At 35.8% G+C, this 23,346-nt stretch overlaps 1 protein-coding gene across 1 annotated transcript; it reads right to left on the reverse strand.

Moving 5' to 3' along the window:
- Positions 1-60: 60 nt before the first annotated feature.
- Positions 61-6,645, reverse strand: LOC133323156 (synaptic vesicle glycoprotein 2B-like; the record flags this gene model as incomplete). Its single annotated transcript, XM_061532112.1, has 5 exons — positions 6,426-6,645; positions 6,196-6,357; positions 1,004-1,166; positions 781-902; positions 61-629 (listed from the first exon to the last, which is right to left on the reverse strand). Coding segments are annotated over exons 1-5 (1,236 nt in total), but the record flags the coding sequence as incomplete, so codon positions are not given.
- Positions 6,646-23,346: the final 16,701 nt, after the last annotated feature.

Consider the following 23,346-nt stretch of genomic DNA (forward strand, 5'->3'; position numbering starts at 1 on the left):
GGCCTAAAAATTATTTTTTTTTTAATTTTTTTCCAAATAGTTTGAGGATCGATAACTTACCGTCTCCCCAATATTTGTGGCATCCATGGCGGCCATATGATCCCTGGCATATGAGTCTTCCAACTTCGCACATATTGTAGAGCTGACATTCTGTACCCCACCCGCTGACCTATTTACAATTTCCGGGAACCAAATTTGCATACCATTCGATGAAAACAACATACCAAACATGGCACAAACGGCCAGGATAACATTTATGCCATGGGGTTTGTGGAACAATGGCAGGGTGGCCTTCCAAATGTTCGATATAAAACTACAACCCCCAGTGCCTGAGACCAAAGCTGCATCTGAAATTTCTTCAGGTTTCAGTACAACATTTGGAGTCTTCAGTACCATTTCTAAGTCCAATCCAGTATTGAGTTTTGAGACGTAATTCAATGCCTTTACCGCCTCAGCATGCCTACCCTGAGCCATTAAAAACAGAGGACTTTCCGGAAATACCACCAACATTAGAGCAGCAATAAATCCCGGCAACATACTTAACAATATAATTAAACGCCATGGGCGAAATGTCAGACTGGAGGATATTTCCCATGACCAGTCGGCAGACAATACCCACCATGAAATTGCTGAAATAAATAAAATTTTGGGAGAAAAGACAAAGAGAGAGAGAGAGAAATGGGAAACAGGGGTAATGGTCACATACCAATAAAATTTATTAAATTCCTTTTTATTTTATTTTTTGTTGATTATCCTTTATGCTTCTTCTTTTTTACTTACCAGGCACATAAATGGCCGTTACGCTTACAAACATTGTGGAATAATTTATGGCCACTGCTCGATATTTGTTACTGGTAAATTCACCCAAGTAGGGATACAGCCCAGAGGAGACACCACCCAAACTATAAAAACGAGAGAGATAATAAATTATTTTTCCTGGGTCCTTTTTTCGGAGATTTTCTTCCTTTGCGACATGCAAACGGAATTTATCTCTGTCACTTACCTGATGCCCATAAGGAAATTTACAAAATTAAATACCCATATGTTGGAGACAAACATCGATATTAATTGGAGGACGTTTGTTATAAACATGGCCCACATTAGGACTGTGCGACGCCCTAAAATGTCGCAGACATAACCGCAAAGATATGTGGAGAGGACAATTCCTATAATGGAAATTAACAAAAAATAAAATTATACGCATTTGTAAGGCCCCTAAAAAATAATTAAAAACACTACACCTTTGTAGGATCTGAAAAAAAATTATTTCAAAACACTACGCCTTTGTAAGACCCTGAAAAATGTATTTAACACATCTACGCCTTTGTTAGACCCCTGAAAAAAAAATATTTAAAAATCTACGCCTTTTTATACCCTTCACCACACTGTGGTACAGGGTATTATGTATTTGTGCATATGTTTGTAACAGGCAAAAGGAAACGAGATAGACACATGGTTCCTTTTGAGAATATGCATAGAATCACTTTCTGAGTCGATTTATGCATGTCCGTCTGTCCGTCCGTCTGTCCGTCCGTCCGTCCGTCCGTCCATGTATTTTTGTTAACAAAGTACAGGTCACATTTATGATCCGATTTGGATGAAATTTGGCACAGGTCACTTAATTGGCCCAAGGACGAAACCTATTGAAATTGGAGAAAATCGGTCCACGTTTAGGCATAGCTCCCATATAAGGGTACCCCAAAATTTTCGGTATTTTGAGGTTCTTGAGCGCGTTTTTTAACTGAATTCGCTGAAATTTGGTACTTTGAGTTCTTATTGGGTAGCAAATCTCTCTACCAAAAATTATAAACAAAGGTCAATTTTTTCGGATAGCCCCCATATAAGGGTACCCCCAAATTTTCGGTATTTTGAGGTTCTTGAGCGCGTTTTTTAACTGAATTCGCTGAAATTTGGTACATTGAGTTCTTATTGGGTAGCAAATATCCCTACCAAAAATTATAAATAAAGGTCCATTTTTTCGGATAGCCCCCATATAAGATTACCCCCAATTTTCGGTATTTTGGGGGTTTTGATAGCATTTTTCGACCGAATTTGCTGAAATTTGGTACTTTGTGTTCTCATTGGGTAGCAAATCTCCTTACCAAAAATTAAAAGTAAATGTCAATTTTTTCGGATAGCCCCCATATAAGGGTACCCCACATTTTCGGTATTTTCGGGTTCTTGGGCTTGTTTTATAACTGAATTCTCTGAAATTTTGTACATTGGGTTCTTATTGGGTACCAAATTACTCCACTAAAAATTATAAATATAGGTCTAGTTTTTCTGGTAGTCCCCATATAACGGTACCCCAAATTTTTGGTATTTTGGGGGTTCTGATCGTATTTTTCAACCAAATTGACTTAATTTAGTACGTCGAGTTCTTATTAGGTAGCACATCTCTACACTATAAATAGTGGTCAATTTTTTCTGGTAGCCCCCAGGTTTTGAGGTTCTTGAACCAATTTTTTTTCTGGCACAGGATATTATGTTTTTGCGCATATGTTTGTAGCAGGCAGTAGGAAACGAGACTGACACATACGACTTCTGTTAGGATTCATTTCTTGAATATACTCAAAGTGGTGAAGGGTATCATATAGTCGGCCCCGTCCGACTTTACTACTTTCCTTACTGGTTAAAAATCTTTGATATATTTTTATTATTCAATTTATTATAAACTAATAGCACCTTAAGACCATTCAAATTCATTTCAAAACCATTTCATAACCGATTATCGACAATTAACTGGACAATTATTGAATGCCATTGACTGGGTTATGTTCTAGCAGACAGGTGTTTGAAAACGAGTTTTATAGAAATGTTGTTGTTGAGGTTTTCAGCAAGAACGGAATAATATATATCAACAACATATTGACATGTGCTCAACTTGTTGTAATTTATGACGCAATAATTTCCTAGAATAATATAAGTAGACACAACTTTTAGGTAACAAAACTAATTTATGATGATTAAATTATGTGAGAAAATTGTCAATTAGCTATTTAAAAAGAATAAAGTGACAATAAAATAATTTAATTAAAATTTAAACTAAAATAAAATAATTGTGCTTCAAGTTTTTGTATCTTCTATAAGTAGTCACTTAGGAAAGTTAGTCCTGGATTCTTAAAAAAAAAAAATACTTTATGAATTCTACTGTTAGGCGTGGATTGTTACAAAAATATTTTTGTCGTCTACCACCGTAATAAAACCAGTAAGGAAAGTTCAAAAGTCGGACGGGGCCGACTATATGATACCCTTCACCACTTTGGGTATTTATACATATGTATCCTTGCAATTTTTTTTTCAATGTTGCCTCGAAGGAACATAATCATGTCTTTCTGCAACCTATCATAAATTTAATTTCATTCGGGCAGATTGAGAGTGGTCATTCAAGTCTCAATTTGATACGTTGTGCAAAATTTTGTGTTAATCGGACAAATATTAGAAGTTTTGGCACCATTTATGTTAAATCGGACGAAAATATATATGGGAACTATATCTAAATATGGACTGATTTTCAGAACATTAACACACATCATCGAAAGATATATAGGGACTTTGGTGCACTATTTACCTAAAATCGGACGAAAATATATATGGGATCTATATCTAAATCTGGACCGATTTTCAGAAAACTTAACACACATCATTCTAGACCAAACTCATTACGCTATACCAAATTTCGTGAAAATCAGAAGATATATAGGGACTGTAGTGCACCATTTACATAAAATCGGAAGAAAATATTTATGGGAGCTATATCTTAATCTGGACCGAGGAGGAAACTTAACACACATCATTCTACACCTAATTAATTACGCTATGACAAATTTCGTGCAAATCGAAAGATATATAGGGACTTTGGTGCACCATTTACATTAAATCGGACGAAAATGTATATATGGGAGCTATATCTAAATCTTGGCCGATTTTCAGGAAACTTAATTCTGGACCCAAGTCAGTGCTCTATGCCAAATTTCGTACAAATCGAAGTATATTTAGTGACTTTGGTGCCCCAATTACCTTAAATCGGTCGAAAATGTGTATGGGAGCTATATCTAAATCTGAGCCGATTTTTTCAAAACTTGGCACACATCATTCTGGACCTAATTCAGTACTCTGAGCCAAATTTCGTGCAAATCGAAAGACAAATAAAGACTTTGGTGCATGATTTACCTTAAATCGGACGAAAATATATATGGGAGCTATATCTAAATCTGAACCGATTTTCTTGAATTTCAATAGGGTTCGTCCTTAGGCCAAATAAGTGACTTGTGCTAAATTTTATCTGAATCGGATCATAAATGTGACCTGTACTTTGTTTACAATTTATCATCTGCAGACGGACAGGCGGTCGGACGGGCTGACGGACATGCATAAATCGACTCAGATAGTGATTCTATGCATATTCTCAAAAGTAACCATGTGTCTATCTCGTTTCCTTTTGCCTGTTACAAACAAATGCACAAAGATATAATACCCTGTACCACAATGTGGTGGATTTGGATGAAATTTGGCGCAGCCCATGTGTTTGGCCCAAGGACGAACCCTATTGAAATTGAAGAGAATCGGTCCAGATTTAGATATAGCTCCCATATATATTTTCGTCCGATTTAAGGTGAATACTGCACCAAACTCGCAAAGTTTGTCCGATTGAGACAAAAATTTGCACAGCGTTCTAGATTAAGTCCAGTTTGATGTGTGCGGAATTTTGTTGAACTCGGTTCAGATTGTGATATAGCTCTCATATGTAATTTTTGTCCGATTTTAGTTAAATGGTGCACCAAACTGCCAATATTTGTCCGATTGAGACATAATTTTGCATAGCGTACTAAATTAAGTCCAGTTTGATATATCGACGCCTCCGAACCATAGTATGCTAAGTCTGAAAAGTGAGTTTTTCAGTAGAAGCTCTCAAAGTATGGAAGTTTCATATATCTTAAGGGCCATGGTAAGTACATTTTTGCTTATAAATTTGGTTTGGATTGGCCGATGATTACCAAAATTTCAGAGAATATAAATTAAGGGCCGTAGTATCTAAAAACGTAAATAACTTTAAAACATGCTAAGTCGACTTAGCATACTATGGTTCGGAGGCGTCGATATGTTTTGTTTTGTTAAAACCCCTTCCGATTTATATATGGCTCCCATACATAGTTTTGCCCGATTTTAGGTACATGATGCACCATACTCCCAATATTTGTTCGATTATGACAACATTTTGCACAGTATACTGAATTATGTTCACGTTGATGTCTATAATGGTTTATTGAAATCGGTTCAGATTTAGATATAGCTCCCATATATATTTCCGTCCCACTTATTTTTTTTCTGGATTTCATACAAATTGCACCAAAAAATTCAAATCTGCCTGATTGACGTGACATTTTTCATAGATTTCAGAATGATATGTGTATGGTTTTTATTGGTTCAAATACCTATGTAGATCACAATTTTCACAATGATCTTCCAAAGATGCAATGTCTTTTATATATAGGGGTATCATATAGTCGGTTCCGTCTGACTTTTGATCTTTATTTACTGGTTTAAAAGATATTTTTGAGGTCTACCATTAGGTGTCGATTAACAATAGAAATATATTCTTCGACGTAAAGTTTAAGGGTTGATTTTTAAATAATTATTTTCATATTTTTTAATAAATACATTTTTAAAACATAACGCTAGGTACAGATTTAAAAAAAATCTTTAAAAAATCCCTTCCTTGAATGTTTCTGAATTTTTTTTAGTCTATCTTAAAAATTCCACGCCTTTTTGATTTTTTTTTAAATTCACGCCTTGTATGCTCCTTTAAAAAATATTATTTTAAAAATTAAATCCACGCTTTCTATTCCCCTTGAAAAAAATATTCTTTAAAAATTCCACGCCTCCTTTAATTTTATAAAGCCACGCCTTGTATGCTCCTTGAAAAAAATTATTAATTAAAAATTCCACGCCTCCTTTAATTTTATAAATCCACGCCTCCTTGGCGTTGACAGTAACACAATCTTATAACAGTTGTCCTGAGTATAATTACCCAATGTCCGCCCATGATTTTATAAATTTTTTATCATCTGATTCACTACACAACAAAGGGATTTTTTCCACTTACTAATTATCTCACATAAATTATTTATAAGGGATTCACACTTTTTTAGAGATTCTAAAAATATAAAAAACACTTAACTAAATCCCACTCACCTGTAACACACGCCGCCATCATGACACCCTTTTCACTCTGAGTCATATTAAATTCACATTGCGATGAAATGCCAATAATACCCACGGCCAACTGGGCTGCCATTGAGGTGATCGTCAGTAGACCGCTGTTGAGCAGCATCAGCCAATTGAATTTACCAAAACCTTGAAGATGAAGAAAAAGTCATTTTAAAGAAAGTGGGTCACCTTCAAGTTGTTGTGAAGGTACACACCCAAAATATTTAAAATTTCATTATAATCCCAGGCACTGGGCGCAGAACCTTTTGGCTCCAAAGCTATGTAACTTGCAGCTGCATTGTGATTATCCATGGACTGGCCCGCCATGCCTTCTCCTTGATGATGATGGCCACTTATCATTGCATTATCGACAGCATCCGTTGTTGAGGAAGATGACGACGACGGTCGTGAATGTTTGCCATCGGAGAACTGCATTTTTGTTCGTGGCGGTGATTTTTTTTTCACTGGCGACTTGTTGTTCCGCAGCTGGTCGGATTTGTATTGGCGCGGAAATTTTTGTCTCGTAGTTGTTATTAACACCCGTGCAGTTGTTTTGTTTTGTAAACGAGATTTTTGTTCGATTCGAAACATTTACTTATATTTAAGTAGTAGTTGGTTTTGTTGTTCTTACTTCCCCACTTCTTGTATGTAATTGATCGTTTAATGTTGTGCGGGTTTGCCAGAGCGGGAATGCAATTTTGTCAGGTCCACTATTATTACTTGTAAGTGAGCGATTGAAGAGAGCGTATTATGGAAATTCTTGTCTGACAGCTTTTTTTGTTGTCGTTTTGTTTTTGTTCTGCTGCCACAAATGTTTGATAGCTTGTTTATGATGTAAAATAAAAAGATTTGTATGATGGTGTGGTCGTCATCGTATTATTGTCTGAGTGTGAGCACAAATAACAATCGTGACAAGATAACTAAGTTATAGCCGGTTTATAAGTGTTTATGTTGTATTTAGATTGCGATCTATTTGCAATTGTGCAAAAATTGTATTTTTGTAGGCAAAGTCAACAAAATTGCCAATGTCAATGACATATTTTAGCGGGTGAGTTTGAGAACCGGTTTCTGTGGAACAGGTAGAAATTGAGCTATTTTAGGCGGGGACTCTCTAGACTCGATTTGCTGGAAAACGACCAATATTGATTATTTTTAGCAACATGATTTTCTACCTAGTAAACACCTAAAATTTCAACTGATTAAGTTTAAACCCCGTTATAGCGGGCTACACAGAAACAGGCGGCATATAGGTTCCCAAAAGCTTCAAAATACGGAAAATTAGGGGTAACGTTATATGGGTTACATGTTAGTAGGAACTACTCAGTGAAAATCCAAAATACTAAATTACAGCTGATTAGGTTAAAAAACGAACCCAAAAGCTTAAATTTACCGGTTGATTTGTTACCATTATATACCCTAAAAAATCACCCTATGTACATATGCATGTAGCAATGTATGTGCAAATTTATTTTGTATATTGCGAGCTATGTCGTGATCTTAACCGACGAACGGACCTTGCTACATCGATTTCGATCAATAATATATATGTCAAATTAGTTAATATCATATTTAATATACAGTACCGCCCCATTTTCGCCATTTTGAAGGTTTAAGTTGCATTTCTAACCGAAGTCGCTGAAAATTGACATTTCGGGTTATTGGCAAGTGAAAAACGCGTTTCGTTGTGGTTCCATTTTTATACCCTTCTCCGCACTGTGGTACAGGGTATTGTCTTTGTGCATATGTTTGTATCAGGCAAAATGAAACGAGATAAACACATGGTCCCTTTTGAGAATGTGCATAAAATCACCTTCTGAGTCGATTTATGGATGTCCGTCCGTCTGTTGATGTAAAATTGTAAACAAAGTACAGGTCGCATTTATAATCCGATTTTCACGAAACTTAGCACACGTCATTCAAGACTTAATTCAATACGCTATGCGAAACTTCGTGCAAATCGAATGATTTTCATTGACTTTGGTGCACCATTTACCTAAAATCGGGCGAAAATATATATGGGAGCTATATCTAAATCTGAACCGATTTTTCCCAATTTCAATAGGGTTCGTCCTTGGGCTAAATAGATGAGCTATGCCAAATTTCCCCCAATTCAAATCATAAATGCGACCTGTACTTTGTTTGCATAAATCGACTTAGAAAGTGATTCTATGCATACCGTACTAAATTGACATACCGTACTAAATTGAGTCTAGAATGATGTATGTAAAAGTTCTTGAAAATCGGTTCAGATTTGGATATAGCTCCCATATATAGTTTCGTCCGATTTAATGTAAATGGTGCACCAAAGTTCTTATATTGCATAGCGTACTGAATTTAGTTTCGTTTCGTGAAAATTGGTTGAGATTTAGATATAGCTCCCTTATATATTATCGATCGATTTTAAGCAAATGGCGCACCAAAGACAAAATATATGGCTGAAAGGAACAAAACGTACTGAAATTAATATAACCTAACTTGTGAAAAGTTTTGTTGAAATCGGTTAATATTTGGATTTAGCTTCCATATATATTTTCGTCCGATTTTAAGTAAATGATGCATTAAACTCCTCATGTTTGTCAGATTGACATGAAATTTTGCAAAATTTGAGCATTAGTTGTGTTTTGTAGAATTACGCTGTTAGGACGCATCTGTTCAATGTACTCATAGTGGTGAAGGGTATCATATAATGGGTCCCGTCCGACTTTACTACTTTCCTTACTGGCTTTTATATAAAACAACCCTAAACCAAATTTCCAGCGCCATATAGGCTCATGGCCTATTAAATAAGGTCTACCGGGTGGCGAGTTCATAGCTCAGTTATCTTTTGCTGTCAACATTTTAATCGCGAAATACAAGAACAGGATGCCAACTCAAAATATCTTTCAAAAAACGTAATGATAGTAATTTATTCTTCAAATAATAAATTTGACAGTCAAAGAAAGCTTCGAACCTTATGAATAAACCTTGGTAGGGCTAATTTTCTAGTATACAAATACCTTATTAAACATTCTGTATGACGAGCTTCTGTCCCAGTTAATAATCTTGATCGACCAAAGCTGATACATTTGGATAAAATATTTCGTTTTTACAATTTGCATCCTTGGTAAGTACTCCCCTTCTTGAATACCTAAATATTTTCGACGGCTAAGGACACTATTAGAGATTCGACGGACAAAGAACTAAATTGTAAGGTGTTCTAATGGGTTAATTTCAATGGGTCGAAAAGTTCAATTAGTTTTTGACGAGTTGGTTTCGACAGACCTACAAACACTACAAGGGCTCAGTTACATGCACTTCTTACGGTCTAAGTTCTTCGTCTATATACAAATGTCCGTTTTTCTGTTGTCGTTGCGATAGTGAAAAAATATTTTTAAGTTTCTTCTTTATAACCGATATTTTGTTATAAACGGTACATTTATAAGCGTTTTAAAAAGTCAGAAAATATTATATTTATAACTAATTCCTTTTTAAACGACATTCGTTAACGACATTCGATTATAATGCGTTTCTTAAAATATAGTTTTATTGAAATAAATCTGATAACATTTCCTTTCAATACTCTCACCAGATTGCCAAGAAATTATTGGGAAATATTTCTAAAATTGAATGTTTAAAGTTGAATTTCTTTTTCGTTCATGATTTTAATTTAACTCAACGATATATTACTCTCCAATGTATACTTTATTATATAACTAAACACCCATTCAAACTACTATCATACATATACAGTAGAACACAATTATAACTGACACCAAAAAACTACTTACCACAATATCCAAATTCCATCCATACCAAATCATACTACTGCATAACTAGTATGTTTTAAATGAAAACATTTTAAATTCCAATAAAATTCAAATATTTTTTACCACCTTCCAAACCTTTACTACCATGCTCCTCTGTACATACATATATAACAAAATTTTAAAAAATAATTCTTGTTAAGAAAACTAATGAATTATTTAATATCAGTGTAACAGCAGTAGCAGCACCAACAGTGCTAGTTGGTGTTGCTGTTGTAGTTTGAGTGGCATTAGCATACTCATTTAATACGACTAATGGTAAAGGTCAGTGTTTCTCTTTGCTATACTACAACTACAGCTAAGAGTAGGTAGCCCTACACTAATAACAACAACAATAACAATGCACATGAATGGAGCGAAAAAAATACAAATTTGCTCACATCAAAATTAAAACAACACAAAAACAGAAACAACAAAATAGCAACAAAACTAATTTAAAATGCAAATGAACTATTTTTAATCGAAATAATCGATCAAACGTTACAACAGGGTGCGTTGAATGTTGGTTGAGGTTTGCGGTATTACAAATTGTTGTGATTGTGGAGATTTTACTTGAAGTGGTACGAGATGATGATAATGATTGAGAGATATTATTGTTGTACCCTGTATGAGATAGCATGACCATGTTTAGTAAAAACATACATCATACAGTATCAATTGTGTTGGAATATAAATATATTTGAAAAAAATCTCATATAAGGTATTAATTTATTTTCATATCAAAAGAGAAGACTAAAGCTGAATAAAATTTTTCGAAAATTATATAAAACAAGTGAAAGGGAGAACAGAATATTAAAAATATTTTTTTCGGTATTGTCTAATAGTTGAACAAATAATTTTTGTCAAACCACACCTATATTGGTCCTTCAAAAATATTCTTTAAAAAATCAACGCCTTGTTTGGTCATTGGAAAAATATTCTTTAAAAAATCCACTGCTTGTTTGGTCCTTGAAAAAATATTCTTTAATATACAGAACAGAATAGCTGCATCTCCCCCACAGGAAGAACCAGTAAGGAAAGTAGTAAAGTCGGACTGAGCCGACTATACGATACCTTTCACCACTTTGATTATATTCTACATATGTATTATAACAGACGACGCGATTTTATTATATATCTATATCTGAACCGATTTCAGAGAAACTTGCCAGAGACTAATTTATATTACATCAGTATGATGTGTCAATCGGCCTAGCTATCGTGCAAATCAAAAGATATATAGAGACTTTGGTACACAATTTACCTTAAATCGGACGAAGATATATATGGGAGCTGTATCCAAATCTGAACCGATTTTCACGAAACTTGGCAGACATCATTCTAGACCTTATTCATTACGCTGTGCAAAATTTCGTGCACGTCAATAGATTTCCAGGGACTTTAGTTGGACTATTTACCTAAAATCGGGCGAAGATATATATGGGAGCTGTATCTAAATCTGAACCGATTTTCACGAAACTTGGCAGACATCATTCTAGACCTTATTCATTACGCTGTGCAAAACTTCGTGCATGTCAATAGATTTCCAGGGACTTTAGTTGGACTATTTACCTAAAATCGGGCGAAGCTATATTTTGGAGCTATATCTAAATCTGGACTGATTTTCTTAAAACTTTTCACACATCATTCTAGACTTAATTCAGTACGCTATGCCAAAATTTGTGCAAATCAAAATATTTCCAGGGACTTTAGTGGACTATTTACCTAAAATCGGGCGAAGCTATATATGGGAGCTATATCTAAATCTAAATCGATTTTCGCGAAACTTTGCACACATCATTCTAGACCTTATTCATTACGCTATGCCAAATTTCGTGCATAATATATAGGGACTTTGGTACACCATTTACATTAAATCGGACGAAAATATGTATGGGAGCTATATCTAAATCTGAACCGATTTTTTCCAATTTCAATAGGGTTCGTCCTTGGGCCAAACATGTGACCTATGCCAAATTTCATGCAAATCGGATCATAAATGCGACCTGTACGTTGTTCACAAAAATACATGGACGGACGGACAGACGAACATGCGTAAATCGACTCAGAAAGTGATTCTATGCATATTCTCAAAAGGAACCATGTGTCTATCTCGTTCCCTTTTGCCTGTTACAAACATATGCATAAAGACATAATACCCTGTACCACAGTGTGGTGAAGGTATTGCAGCTCTTCCACAGGAAGAAGACTCCTGCAGCTCTTCCACAGAAACAGGAATTTCTGCAGCTATTTCAAAGGAAGAATAATACGTGCAGCTATTGCATAGGAAGAAGAATAAATGAATTTCTTTCACAGGAAGAAGAATACCTGCAGCTCTTCAACAGGAAGAAGAATATCCACAGTTATCATCTAGGAAGAATAATACCTACGGCTCATCCACAGGAAGAATGATACCTCCAGCTTTCCTATAGGAAGAAAATTACATGCAGCTTTCCTATAGAACGAAGAATACCTCCAGGTCCTCCATAGGAAGAAGAATACCGGCAGTTCTCCCACAGGAAGAAGCAGACCGACATCTTTCTACGGCTCTCCTATAGGAAGAAGAATACATCCAGGTCTCCTGAAAGAAGAAGAACACGTCCAGGTCTCCTATAGGAAGAAGAATACCAGCAGCTTTTCCATAGGAAGAACAATACCGGCAGTTATTCCGCAGAAAGAAGAATAAAAATATCTGCAGTTCTGCTATAGGAAGAAGAATACCTCCAGCTCTCCTATAGGAAGAATACTATAGGAAGAAGAACACCTCCAGATCTCCTATAGGAAGAAGAATACCAGCAGCTTTTCCATAGGAAGAACAATACCGGCAGTTATTCCGCAGAAAGAAGAATAAAAACACCTGCAGTTCTGCTATAGGAAGAAGAATACCTCCAGCTCTCCTATAGGAAGCATACCAAATCTTTAAAATGAAGAAGAATACCTGTAGATCTTCCATAGGAAGCAGAATACCTGCAGATCTTCCATATGAAGAAGAATTCATGTAGCTCTTCTACAGGAAGAAGAATAGCTGCAGCTCTTCCACAGAAAGTAGAATACTTACTGTTTTCCTCTACGAAGAAGACCTCCAGCTCCCATATAGGAAGAAAAATAAGTCCATATGAAGATAATTGCATGCAGCTCTCCTATAAGATGATTACCTGCAGCCCTTCCATAGGAAGAAGAATACCTGCAGCTCTTCCACAGGAAAAAGAATACCTGCAGCTCTTCCACAGCTTTCCTATAGGAAGAAAATTACATGGGAAGAAGAAAATCTCTAGATCTTCCATTGGAAGAAGAAAACCAGCAGCTCTTCCATAAGAAGAAGAATTCCTGCAGTTTTGTTTGGTCCTTGAAAAAATATCCTTTAATAAATCCACGCCTTGTTTTGGTCCTTGAAAAAATATCCTTTAATAAATCCACGCCTTGTTTTGGTCCTTGAAAAAATATCCTTTAATAAATCCACGCCTTGTTTGGTCCTTGAAAAAATATCCTTTAATAAATCCACGCCTTGTTTTGGTCCTTGAAAAAATATTCTTTAATAAATCCACGCCTTGTTTGGTCCTTGAAAAAATATCCTTTAATAAATCCACGCCTTGTTTGGTCCTTGAAAAAATATCCTTTAATAAATCCACGCCTTGTTTGGTCCTTGAAAAAATATCCTTTAATAAATCCACGCCTTGTTTGGTCCTTGAAAAAATATCCTTTAATAAATCCACGCCTTGTTTGGTCCTTGAAAAAATATTCTTTAATAAATCCACGCCTTGTTTGGTCCTTGAAAAAATATTCTTTAATAAATCCACGCCTTGTTTGGTCCTTTGAAAAAATATTATTTAATAAATCCACGCCTTGTTTGGTCCTTTGAAAAAATATTCTTTAATAAATCCACGCCTTGTTTGGTCCTTTGAAAAAATATTATTTAATAAATCCACGCCTTGTTTGGTCCTTGAAAAAATTATTCTTTAAAAAATCCACGCCTTGTTTGGTCCTTGAAAAAATTATTCTTTAAAAAATCCACGCCTTGTTTGGTCCTTGAAAAAATTATTCTTTAAAAAATCCACGCCTTGTTTGGTCCTTGAAAAAATATTCTTTAATAAATCCACGCCTTGTTTGGTCCTTGAAAAAATATTCTTTAATAAATCCACGCCTTGTTTGGTCCTTGAAAAAATATTCTTTAATAAATCCACGCCTTGTTTGGTCCTTGAAAAAATATTCTTTAATAAATCCACGCCTCCTTCTGGTCCTTGAAAAAATAGTCTTTAATAAATCCACGCCTCCTTCTGGTCCTTGAAAAAATATTCTTTAATAAATCCACGCCTTATATTAGTCCTTGCAAAAATATTCTTTAATAAATCCACGCCTTGTATTGGCCCTTGAAAAAATATTCTTTAATAAATCCACGCCTTGTTGGGTCATGGAAAACTAGTCTTTAATAAATCCACGCCTATTTTGGTCCTTTGGAAAATATTCTTTAAAAAATCCACGCCATGTTTTGTCCTTGAAAAAATATTCTTTAAAAAATGCACGCCTATTTCGGTACTTGAAAAAATATTCTCTATAAAATCCACGCCTTGTTTGGTCCTTGAAAAATATACTTTCGGAAATCCACGCCATGTTTGGTCCTTAAAAAAATATTCTTTAATAAATCCACGCCTTGTTTGGTCCTTGAAAAAATATTCTTTAATAAATCCACGCCTTGTTTGGTCCTTGAAAAAATATTCTTTAATAAATCCACGCCTTGTTTGGTCCTTGAAAAAATATTCTTTAATAAATCCACGCCTTGTTTGGTCCTTGAAAAAATATTCTTTAATAAATCCACGCCTTGTTTGGTCCTTGAAAAAATATTCTTTAATAAATCCACGCCTTGTTTGGTCCTTGAAAAAATATTCTTTAATAAATCCACGCCTTGTTTGGTCCTTTGAAAAAATATTCTTTAATAAATCCACGCCTTGTTTGGTCCTTGAAAAAATATTCTTTAATAAATCCACGCCTTGTTTGGTCCTTGAAAAAATATTCTTTAATAAATCCACGCCTTGTTTGGTCCTTGAAAAAATATACTTAAATAAATCCACGCCTTGTTTGGTCCTTTGAAAAAATAGTCTTTAATAAATCAACTCCTTGTTTGGTCCTTGAAAAATTATTCTTTAAAAAATCCACGCCTTGTTTGGTCCTTTGAAAAAATATTCTATAATAAATCCACGCCTTGTTTGGTCCTTGAAAAAATCTTCTTTAATAAATCCACGCCTTGTTTGGTCCTTGAAAAAATCTTCTTTAATAAATCCACGCCTTGTTTGGTCCTTCAAAAAAAACTTCTTTAATAAATCCACGCCTTGTTTGGTCCTTCAAAAAAACTTCTTTAATAAATCCACGCCTTGTTTGGTCCTTGAAAAAATCTTCTTTAATAAATCCACGCCTTGTTTGGTCCTTGAAAAAATATTCTTTAATAAATCCACGCCTTGTTTGGTCCTTTGAAAAAATATTCTTTAAAAAATCCACGCCTTGTTTGGTCCTTGAAAAAATATTCTTTAAAAAATCCACTCCTTGTTTGGTCCTTGAAAAAATATTCTTTAAGAAATCCACGCCTTTTGTTGGTCCTTGAAAAAATAATCTTTGAAAAATCCACGCCTTGTTTGGTCCTTGAAAAAATATTCTTTAAAAAATCCACGCCTTGTTTGGTCCTTGAAAAAATATTCTTTAAAAAATCCACGCCTTGTTTGGTCCTTGAAAAAATATTCTTTGAAAAATCCACGCCTTGTTTGGTCCTTGAAAAAATATTCTTTACCAAATCCACGCCTTGTTTGGTCCTTGAAAAAATATTCTTTATAAAATCCACGCCTTGTTTGGTCCTTGAAAAATATTCTTTATAAAATATACGCCTTGTTTGGTCCTTGAAAAAATATTATTTATAAAATCCACGTCTTGCCTGGTCTTCAAAAAAAATTCTATATAAAATCCACGCCTTGTTTGGTCCTTGAAAAAATATTCTTTATAAAATCCACGCCTTGTTTGGTCCTTCCACGCCTTGTTCGGTCGTAGAAAAAATATTCTTTAATAAATCCACGCCTTGTTCGGTCGTAGAAAAAATATTCTTTAATAAATCCACGCCTTGTTCGGTCGTAGAAAAAATATTCTTTAATAAATCCACGCCTTGTTCGGTCGTAGAAAAAATATTCTTTAATAAATCCACGCCTTGTTCGGTCGTAGAAAAAATATTCTTTAATAAATCCACGCCTTCTTCGGTCGTAGAAAAAATATTCTTTAATAAATCCACGCCTTATTTGGTCCTTGAAAAATATTATCTTTAAAATTCACGCCTTGTGTTGGATATTCCTCTATTTCCATCCTATGGAGGAAGGCTCCTCTTTATATAAATCACCTACATTTATTCTTCTTTTGGTGTAAAATGCTGAACTTTTGATTATTCATAACGGTAATAAAATATGCAAACAATAGAGATGCTAATAATAACATTTAACATATTTAACAAACTGCTTCCGAAATCTAGGTACAAAGAAAGGAAGCCAACATATGATGATATACATTTCAATATTATACAGATATACCTCTTCAAACAATTTTTTTAGATCATTAAGAATATTTGAAGGCTTCATATGTAGTTTCAGTTCCTATGAAAGACATTCGATTTCCTGAGGGTTTTTTTTGACTCCATCAAACGTAATTTCCCTTACCATGTTTTCTGAGGCTCACCTGTAAGAGAAAGTGTTTCTTCATTGCAATATTCTCTGGAAATCATATTCATAGACTACAAACATTTTCTTTTTACAAAAAACATACACTATACAACAAACATATTTATATATTCATCATACATTTAAAAGCCAAACACACACACACGCGCATCATCCAACACATGCAAATATTTGATTGCATATGGTTGTACATGTATGTATGTTTGTATGTGTGTTCTAATATTTGTAAGCATCATTCTTAGAAAATGAATTTGTTTTTCGAAAACGAGCTTCTGTTGTTGTTGTTGCAATTTTAAATCACCCTGAATATAACAACATGGCCATGTATGTCGGAACACATATGGCAGTACACAAAACTTTTTGGGGCATTAAAAAGGCAACAAAACAACAAAAATGACAGCAACAACAAAGACGAAATTGAAAATGAAAATGTTGCAAATAGGAAATGACAGAAACACACGCTGGGATAAATATGATAAATTGTAATGTGTGTTTGTGTGAGTGAGTGTGTGTTTTTTTCTGCACATTTGAATGGGAATTTTTTTTTATAAATAATAGAGGTAATCAATTGCTGATGATGCTGGCGGCGAAGAAAAGTGGGAGGGCGAGAAACAAATAATTGCGACAATTAAATGAAAACCAGGAATGTGAATTATTGGAAATATTGAAATTTGAGAAAAAACCAAACATATTTTTTATGCTGAATTGTAATAAACAAAAACGTATGTAATGTTTCTTTTTAATTGGCATATTTACGGGGAAATGATATTGATTACAATTTTTTGAGAAATTCAGTAAATGAAATTAAGTTGCAATAGATTTTTAAAGGATATTTTATTTTTCAAGTACTAAAAAAAGCGTAGAATTTTAAAGAATATTTTTCAAGAACCAAGACAAGGCGTGGATTTGTAAAGAATATTTTTTCAAGTACTGAAACAAGTCGTGGATTTTTTAAAGAATATTTTTTCTAGTTCTGCAACAAGTCGTGGATTTTTAAATTTTTTTCAAGGGCCTAGATAAGGCGTGTTTTTATAAAGAATATTATGTCTTTGTGCATATATTATATATATTATGTCTTTGTGCATATGTTTGTAACAGGCAAAAATAATCGAGATAGACCCATGGTTCCTTTTGAGAATATGCATAGAATCACTTTCTGAGTCGATTTATGCATGTCCGTCCGTCCGTCCGTCCGTCTGTCCGTCTGTAGATGTAAAATTGTAAACAAAGTACAGGTCGCATTTATGATCCGAATTGGATGAAATTTGGCACAGCTCATTTGTTTGGCCCAAGGACGAACCCTATTGAAATTGGGAAAAATCGGTTCAGATTTAGATATAGCTCTCATATATATTTTCGTCCGATTTAATGTAAATGGTCCCTATATATCTTTCGATTTGCACGAAAATTGGCACAGCGTAATGAATTAGGTCTAGAATGATGTGTGTAAAATTTCATAAAAATCGGTTCAGATTTAGATATAGCTCCCATATATATCTTCGTCCGATTTAAGGTAAATTGTGTACCAAAGTCCCTATATATCTTTCGATTTGCATGAAATTTGGCACAGCGTAATAAATAAGGTCTAGATTGATGTATGCCAAGTTTCGTGAAAATCGGTTCAGATTTAGATATAGCTCCCATATATATCTTCGCCCGATTTAAGGTAAATGGTGTACCAAAGTCCCTATGTACCATTCGATTTGCACGAAAATTGGCACAGCGTAATGAATTAGGTCTAGAATGATGTGTGTAAAATTTCATAAAAATCGGTTCAGATTTAGATATAGCTCCCATATATATCTTCGTCCGATTTAAGGTAAATTGTGTACCAAAGCCCCTATATATCTTTCGATTTGCACGAAATTTGGCACAGCGTAATGAATAAGGTCTAGAATGATGTATGCCTAGTTTCGTGAAAATCGGTTCAGATTTAGATATCGCTCCCATATATATCTTCGTACGATTTAAGGTAAATTGTGTACCAAAGTCCCTATATATCTTTCGATTTGCACGAAATTTGGCACAGCGTAATGAATAAGGTCTAGACTGATGTATGCCAAGTTTCGTGAAAATCGGTTCAGATTTAGATATAGCTTCCATATATATCTTCGTCCGATTTAAGGTAAATGGTGTACCAAAGTCCCTATATACCATTCGATTTGCACGAAAATTAGCACAGCGTAATGAATTAGGTCTAGAATGATGTGTGTAAAATTTCATAAAAATCGGTTCAGATTTAGATATAGCTCCCATATATATCTTCGTCCGATTTAAGGTAAATTGTGTACCAAAGCCCCTATATATCTTTCGATTTGCACGAAATTTGGCACAGCGTAATGAATAAGGTCTAGACTGATGTATGCCAAGTTTCGTGAAAATCGGTTCAGATTTAGATATAGCTCCCATATATATCTTCGTCCGATTTAAGGTAAATTGTGTACCAAAGCCCCTATATATCTTTCGATTTGCACGAAATTTGGCACAGCGTAATGAATGAGGTCTAGAATGATGTATGCTAATTTTCGTGAAAATCGGTTCAGATTCAGATATAGCTTCCATATATATTTTCGTCCGATTTAAGGTAAATTGTGTACAAAATTTCCTATATATCTTTCGATTTGCACGAAATTTGGCATAGCGTACTAAATTAAGTTTAGAATGATGTGTGCAAAGTTTCGTGGCAATCGGTACAAATTTAGATTTAGCTCCCATATATAGCTTCGCCCGATTTTAGGTAAATAGTCCACTAAAGTCCCTGGAAATCTTTTTGTATAGCGTACTGAATTAAGTCTAGAATGATGTGTGCAAAGTTTCGTGACAATCGGTCCAGATTTAGATGTAGCTCCCATATATATTTTCATCCGATTTAAGGTAATTGGTGTACCAAAGACCCTATATATCTTTCGATTTGCACGAAATTGGGCATAGTGTACTGACATTTGAAACTGTAATAATTTGTGCTAAGTTTCATGAAAATCGGTTCAGATTTAGATATAGCTCCCATATATATTTTCGCCCGATTGTAGGTAATTGGTGCACCAAAGTCCCTGGAAATCTTTTCATTTGCACGAATTTTGGCATAGCGTACTGAATTAAGTCTAGAATGATGTTGCAAAGTTTCGTGAAAATCGGTTCAGATTTAGATATAGCTCCCATATATATTTTCGTCCGATTTTATGTAATTGGTGCACCAAAGTCCCTATATATCTTTCGATTTGCACGAATTTTGGTATAGGGTACGTTGGTCAGCTAAGTACTTCGCGTTGTTACAAGAGACATTTGGGTTTGAAAGGTTTTTTGTATAGAAGCAATAGCTTCTGGGGAGAATATCCCAACAGAAAGCTAAGAGAACTGATGAGGATCAGTGGCGTGATCCGAAACTATAGTCTTCCCTGCCTTACCCCTCGGCAATCAATGCCATACATTCCTCACTAATAAATAGTTCTTTTTTATAAAAACAAAATACAAATGGTATCCCAAATAAACCGCCAACACTACTGAAGTACTGAATTAAGTCTAAAATGATGTTGCTAAGCTGGATACATATGTAGAATATACCCAAAGTGGTGAAGGGTATCATATAGTCGGCCCAGCCCGACTTTACTACTTTCCTTACTGGTTTTTCAAGGACCTAGATTAGGAGTGGTTTTATAAAGAATATTTTTTTAAGGACCTAGATAAGGAGTGGTTTTATAAGGAATATTTTTTCAAGGACCTATATAAGTAGTGGGGAGCTATTCTCTTCACCCGATGAAATAGTGAGCTTATTTGTGCCGCGAGTTGAGGCGTCGGGTTAGTTGCCCACTCTCGGAAACCCCAACCTACTATGGAAACCAAACCCCCCTAGTGTTGACGAACCCCGCAAACGTATAAAGGACCACAAACTGCGAATCTGCACTTGGAATGTGCGCACGTTGCACAGAACAGGCGCAGTGTTCGCTATGGAGGATATACTCAAGAAGTACAGAGCCGTTATTATTGCCTTACAGGAAATGCGATGGAAAGGGACAGGCGTAAGTAAATCAGACGATTACGCCCTGTATTATAGCTGTCATGAAACGAGACATGAATTTGGTTGCGGATTTATGGTTAACAGGAGAATAAAAGACCTTGTCTCCAGATTCACTCCAGTAGATGGGCGAATTGCTATAATCCGTATAAAAGCGAAGTTCTTCTACATCAGTCTCATTTGCGCCCATGATCCCACCAAAGATAAATATGAACAGACCAAAGACATATTTTACGAGCGCCTAGAAACTGCATATGACCGTTGCCCTGGCCATGACATTAAAATTCTGCTAGGAGATTTTAATGCAAACATCGGAAGAGAAATTATTTTTGGCCCCACCGTCGGAAAATTCTGCCCTCATGAAGAAACATCAGACAACGGCATGAGGTTGATTGACTTCGCGGCAGCAAAAAACAAGGTAGTTAGCAGCACCAGATTCAAGCATCTCGATATACCCAAGGCCACCTGGATCTCTCCTGATCAAGTAACGAGAAAGCAAATTGATCATATTGTGATAGAGGGAAGGCATTCATCCATTCATTCATCCGAGGAGAGAATATCGATTCGGACCATTACCTTGTGGCAGCCAAGGTACGCACCCGTCTTAATGTAGCAGCAAATGTGCGATCTAATACAACACGGAAACTCGACATCGAAAAGCTGCAAACACAACATGTAGCCGAGGCCTACTCCGATCAATTTACCCATCTGCTTGAAGAAAACACTTCTTGTCCCGATAATAGTATAGAAGCACAATGACTAAGAATTGCCCACTCCCTACAAACAGCAGCAAAAGGAACACTTGGGTACCAAACACCACCACCAAGAAACCCATGGTACGATCAGGAGTGTCGTAATGCTACTGATGTGAAAAACGCTGCGTATAGAGCAACCCTGCAGACAGTAGCAACACGTAACGTGATAGAGAATTATCGGGAGAAAAGGAGATATGAGAAACGTGTTTTCAGAAGAAAGAACAAGAAAAACGTGAACGTGAGCAAATCGAGTTGTACAGGAGTCAGAATTAAGTCCGGAAATTTTACCAACGAGTAAAACACCAAACCGAAGGCTTTGTTGCAGGCACATCTTCCTGTAGAGATGAAGAAGGAAGCCTGTTGACAGATACAGACAGCATGTTGAGGATCTGAAAGGAGCATTTCGAAAAGCTTCTAGTATCTAATAGTGGCGATGAAGAAGATACCCCAGAACCAATAAGAGATGATGATAAAGAGTGTATACCACCTAGCCAAGATGAGGTCATAAAAGCAATTAACCGGCTCAAGCACAACAAAGCAGCAGGAGCCGATGGGTTACCAGCCGAACTATTCAAGACTGGTGGCCAGATGCTGGTAAGGAGCATGCACCAGCTGATTAGCACAATTTGGCTAGATGAATGCATGCCCAATGATTGGAACCTCAGCATCCTGTGTCCCGTACACAAAAAAGGAGGCAAGACGATATGTGCCAACTATAGGGGAATAAGTCACCTTCCCATCGCATATGAAGTGCTATCCAGTGTGCTGTGTGGACGATTGAAGCCAATGAAGCCATCATCGGACCATACCAATGCGGCTTCAGACCTGGCAAATCCACCATTGACCAGATTTTCACTCTGCGCCAAATCCTAGAAAAGACCCACGAAAACACATCGACACATACCACCTATTTGTCGACTATAAAGCCGCATTAAACAGGTGTTTAAAGCCATGTCTGCGTTCGGCATTCCTGCAAAATTAATACGGCTATGCAGGATAACTTTTACTGGCACAAGGTCAGCAGTTAAAGTAGCAAAGGACCTATCGGAGCCCTTCAATACCGAACTAGGATTCAGACAGTTTGTCCTGTGATCTTTTTAACATCCTACTGGAAAAGGTCATACGAGACGCAAAGGTGAACAGAAATGGCACTCTGTACACCAAACAACACATGTTACTCGCCTACGCCGATGACATCGATATAATGGGTCGAACATTGCAAGCGGTAAAAGCCACCTTTGAACAAACTGAAAATGAGTCTGCCAAAGTGGGTCTGGCAGTAAACGGCGAGAAGACCAAGCTGATGGTCTCTACGCGCAAGACGTCCAGTAGACTCGGACCAACGGTGGAACTTGAGAACTACAGCTTCGAGGTAGTTAAAGACTTTATATACCTTGGTACCGCCATAAATAAAACGAATGACATCAGTTTTGAAATTCGGAGAAGGATTGTAATGGCCAACAGATTATACTATAGTCTAAGTAAGCAGTTTAGAAACAAGGCCACCTTCCGCCAGACCAAACTCACACTTTACAAGACGCAGATACTACCCGTGCTATTATATAATTCAGAAGCATGGGTACTTGCTCAAGCAGATGAGGCAGCTCTTCGGGTGTTTGAAAGAAAAATTCTCCGAAAGATCTACGTGCCGATCTGCGTCGACGGTGAATATCGCCGTCGAATGAACCACGAGCTTTACAATTTATACGCGGACATCAGTCGTATTGAGCTGCAGCGACTACGGTGGCTAGGCCATGTTGTGCGGATGAATGAAAATGCCCCAGCTAAAAAGGCATATAAAAACGAGCCTACTGATGGTTCCCGTAGAAGGGGAAGGCCACGAATTAGATGGAAAGACCAAGTAGAAAACAACATATTGGAAC

The sequence above is a fragment of the Musca vetustissima genome, unplaced genomic scaffold (genome assembly GCF_032173495.1).
Source record: "Musca vetustissima isolate MV318-11 ecotype Yass unplaced genomic scaffold, APGP_CSIRO_Mvet_v1 utg87709, whole genome shotgun sequence".
NCBI lineage: Eukaryota > Metazoa > Arthropoda > Insecta > Diptera > Muscidae > Musca > Musca vetustissima.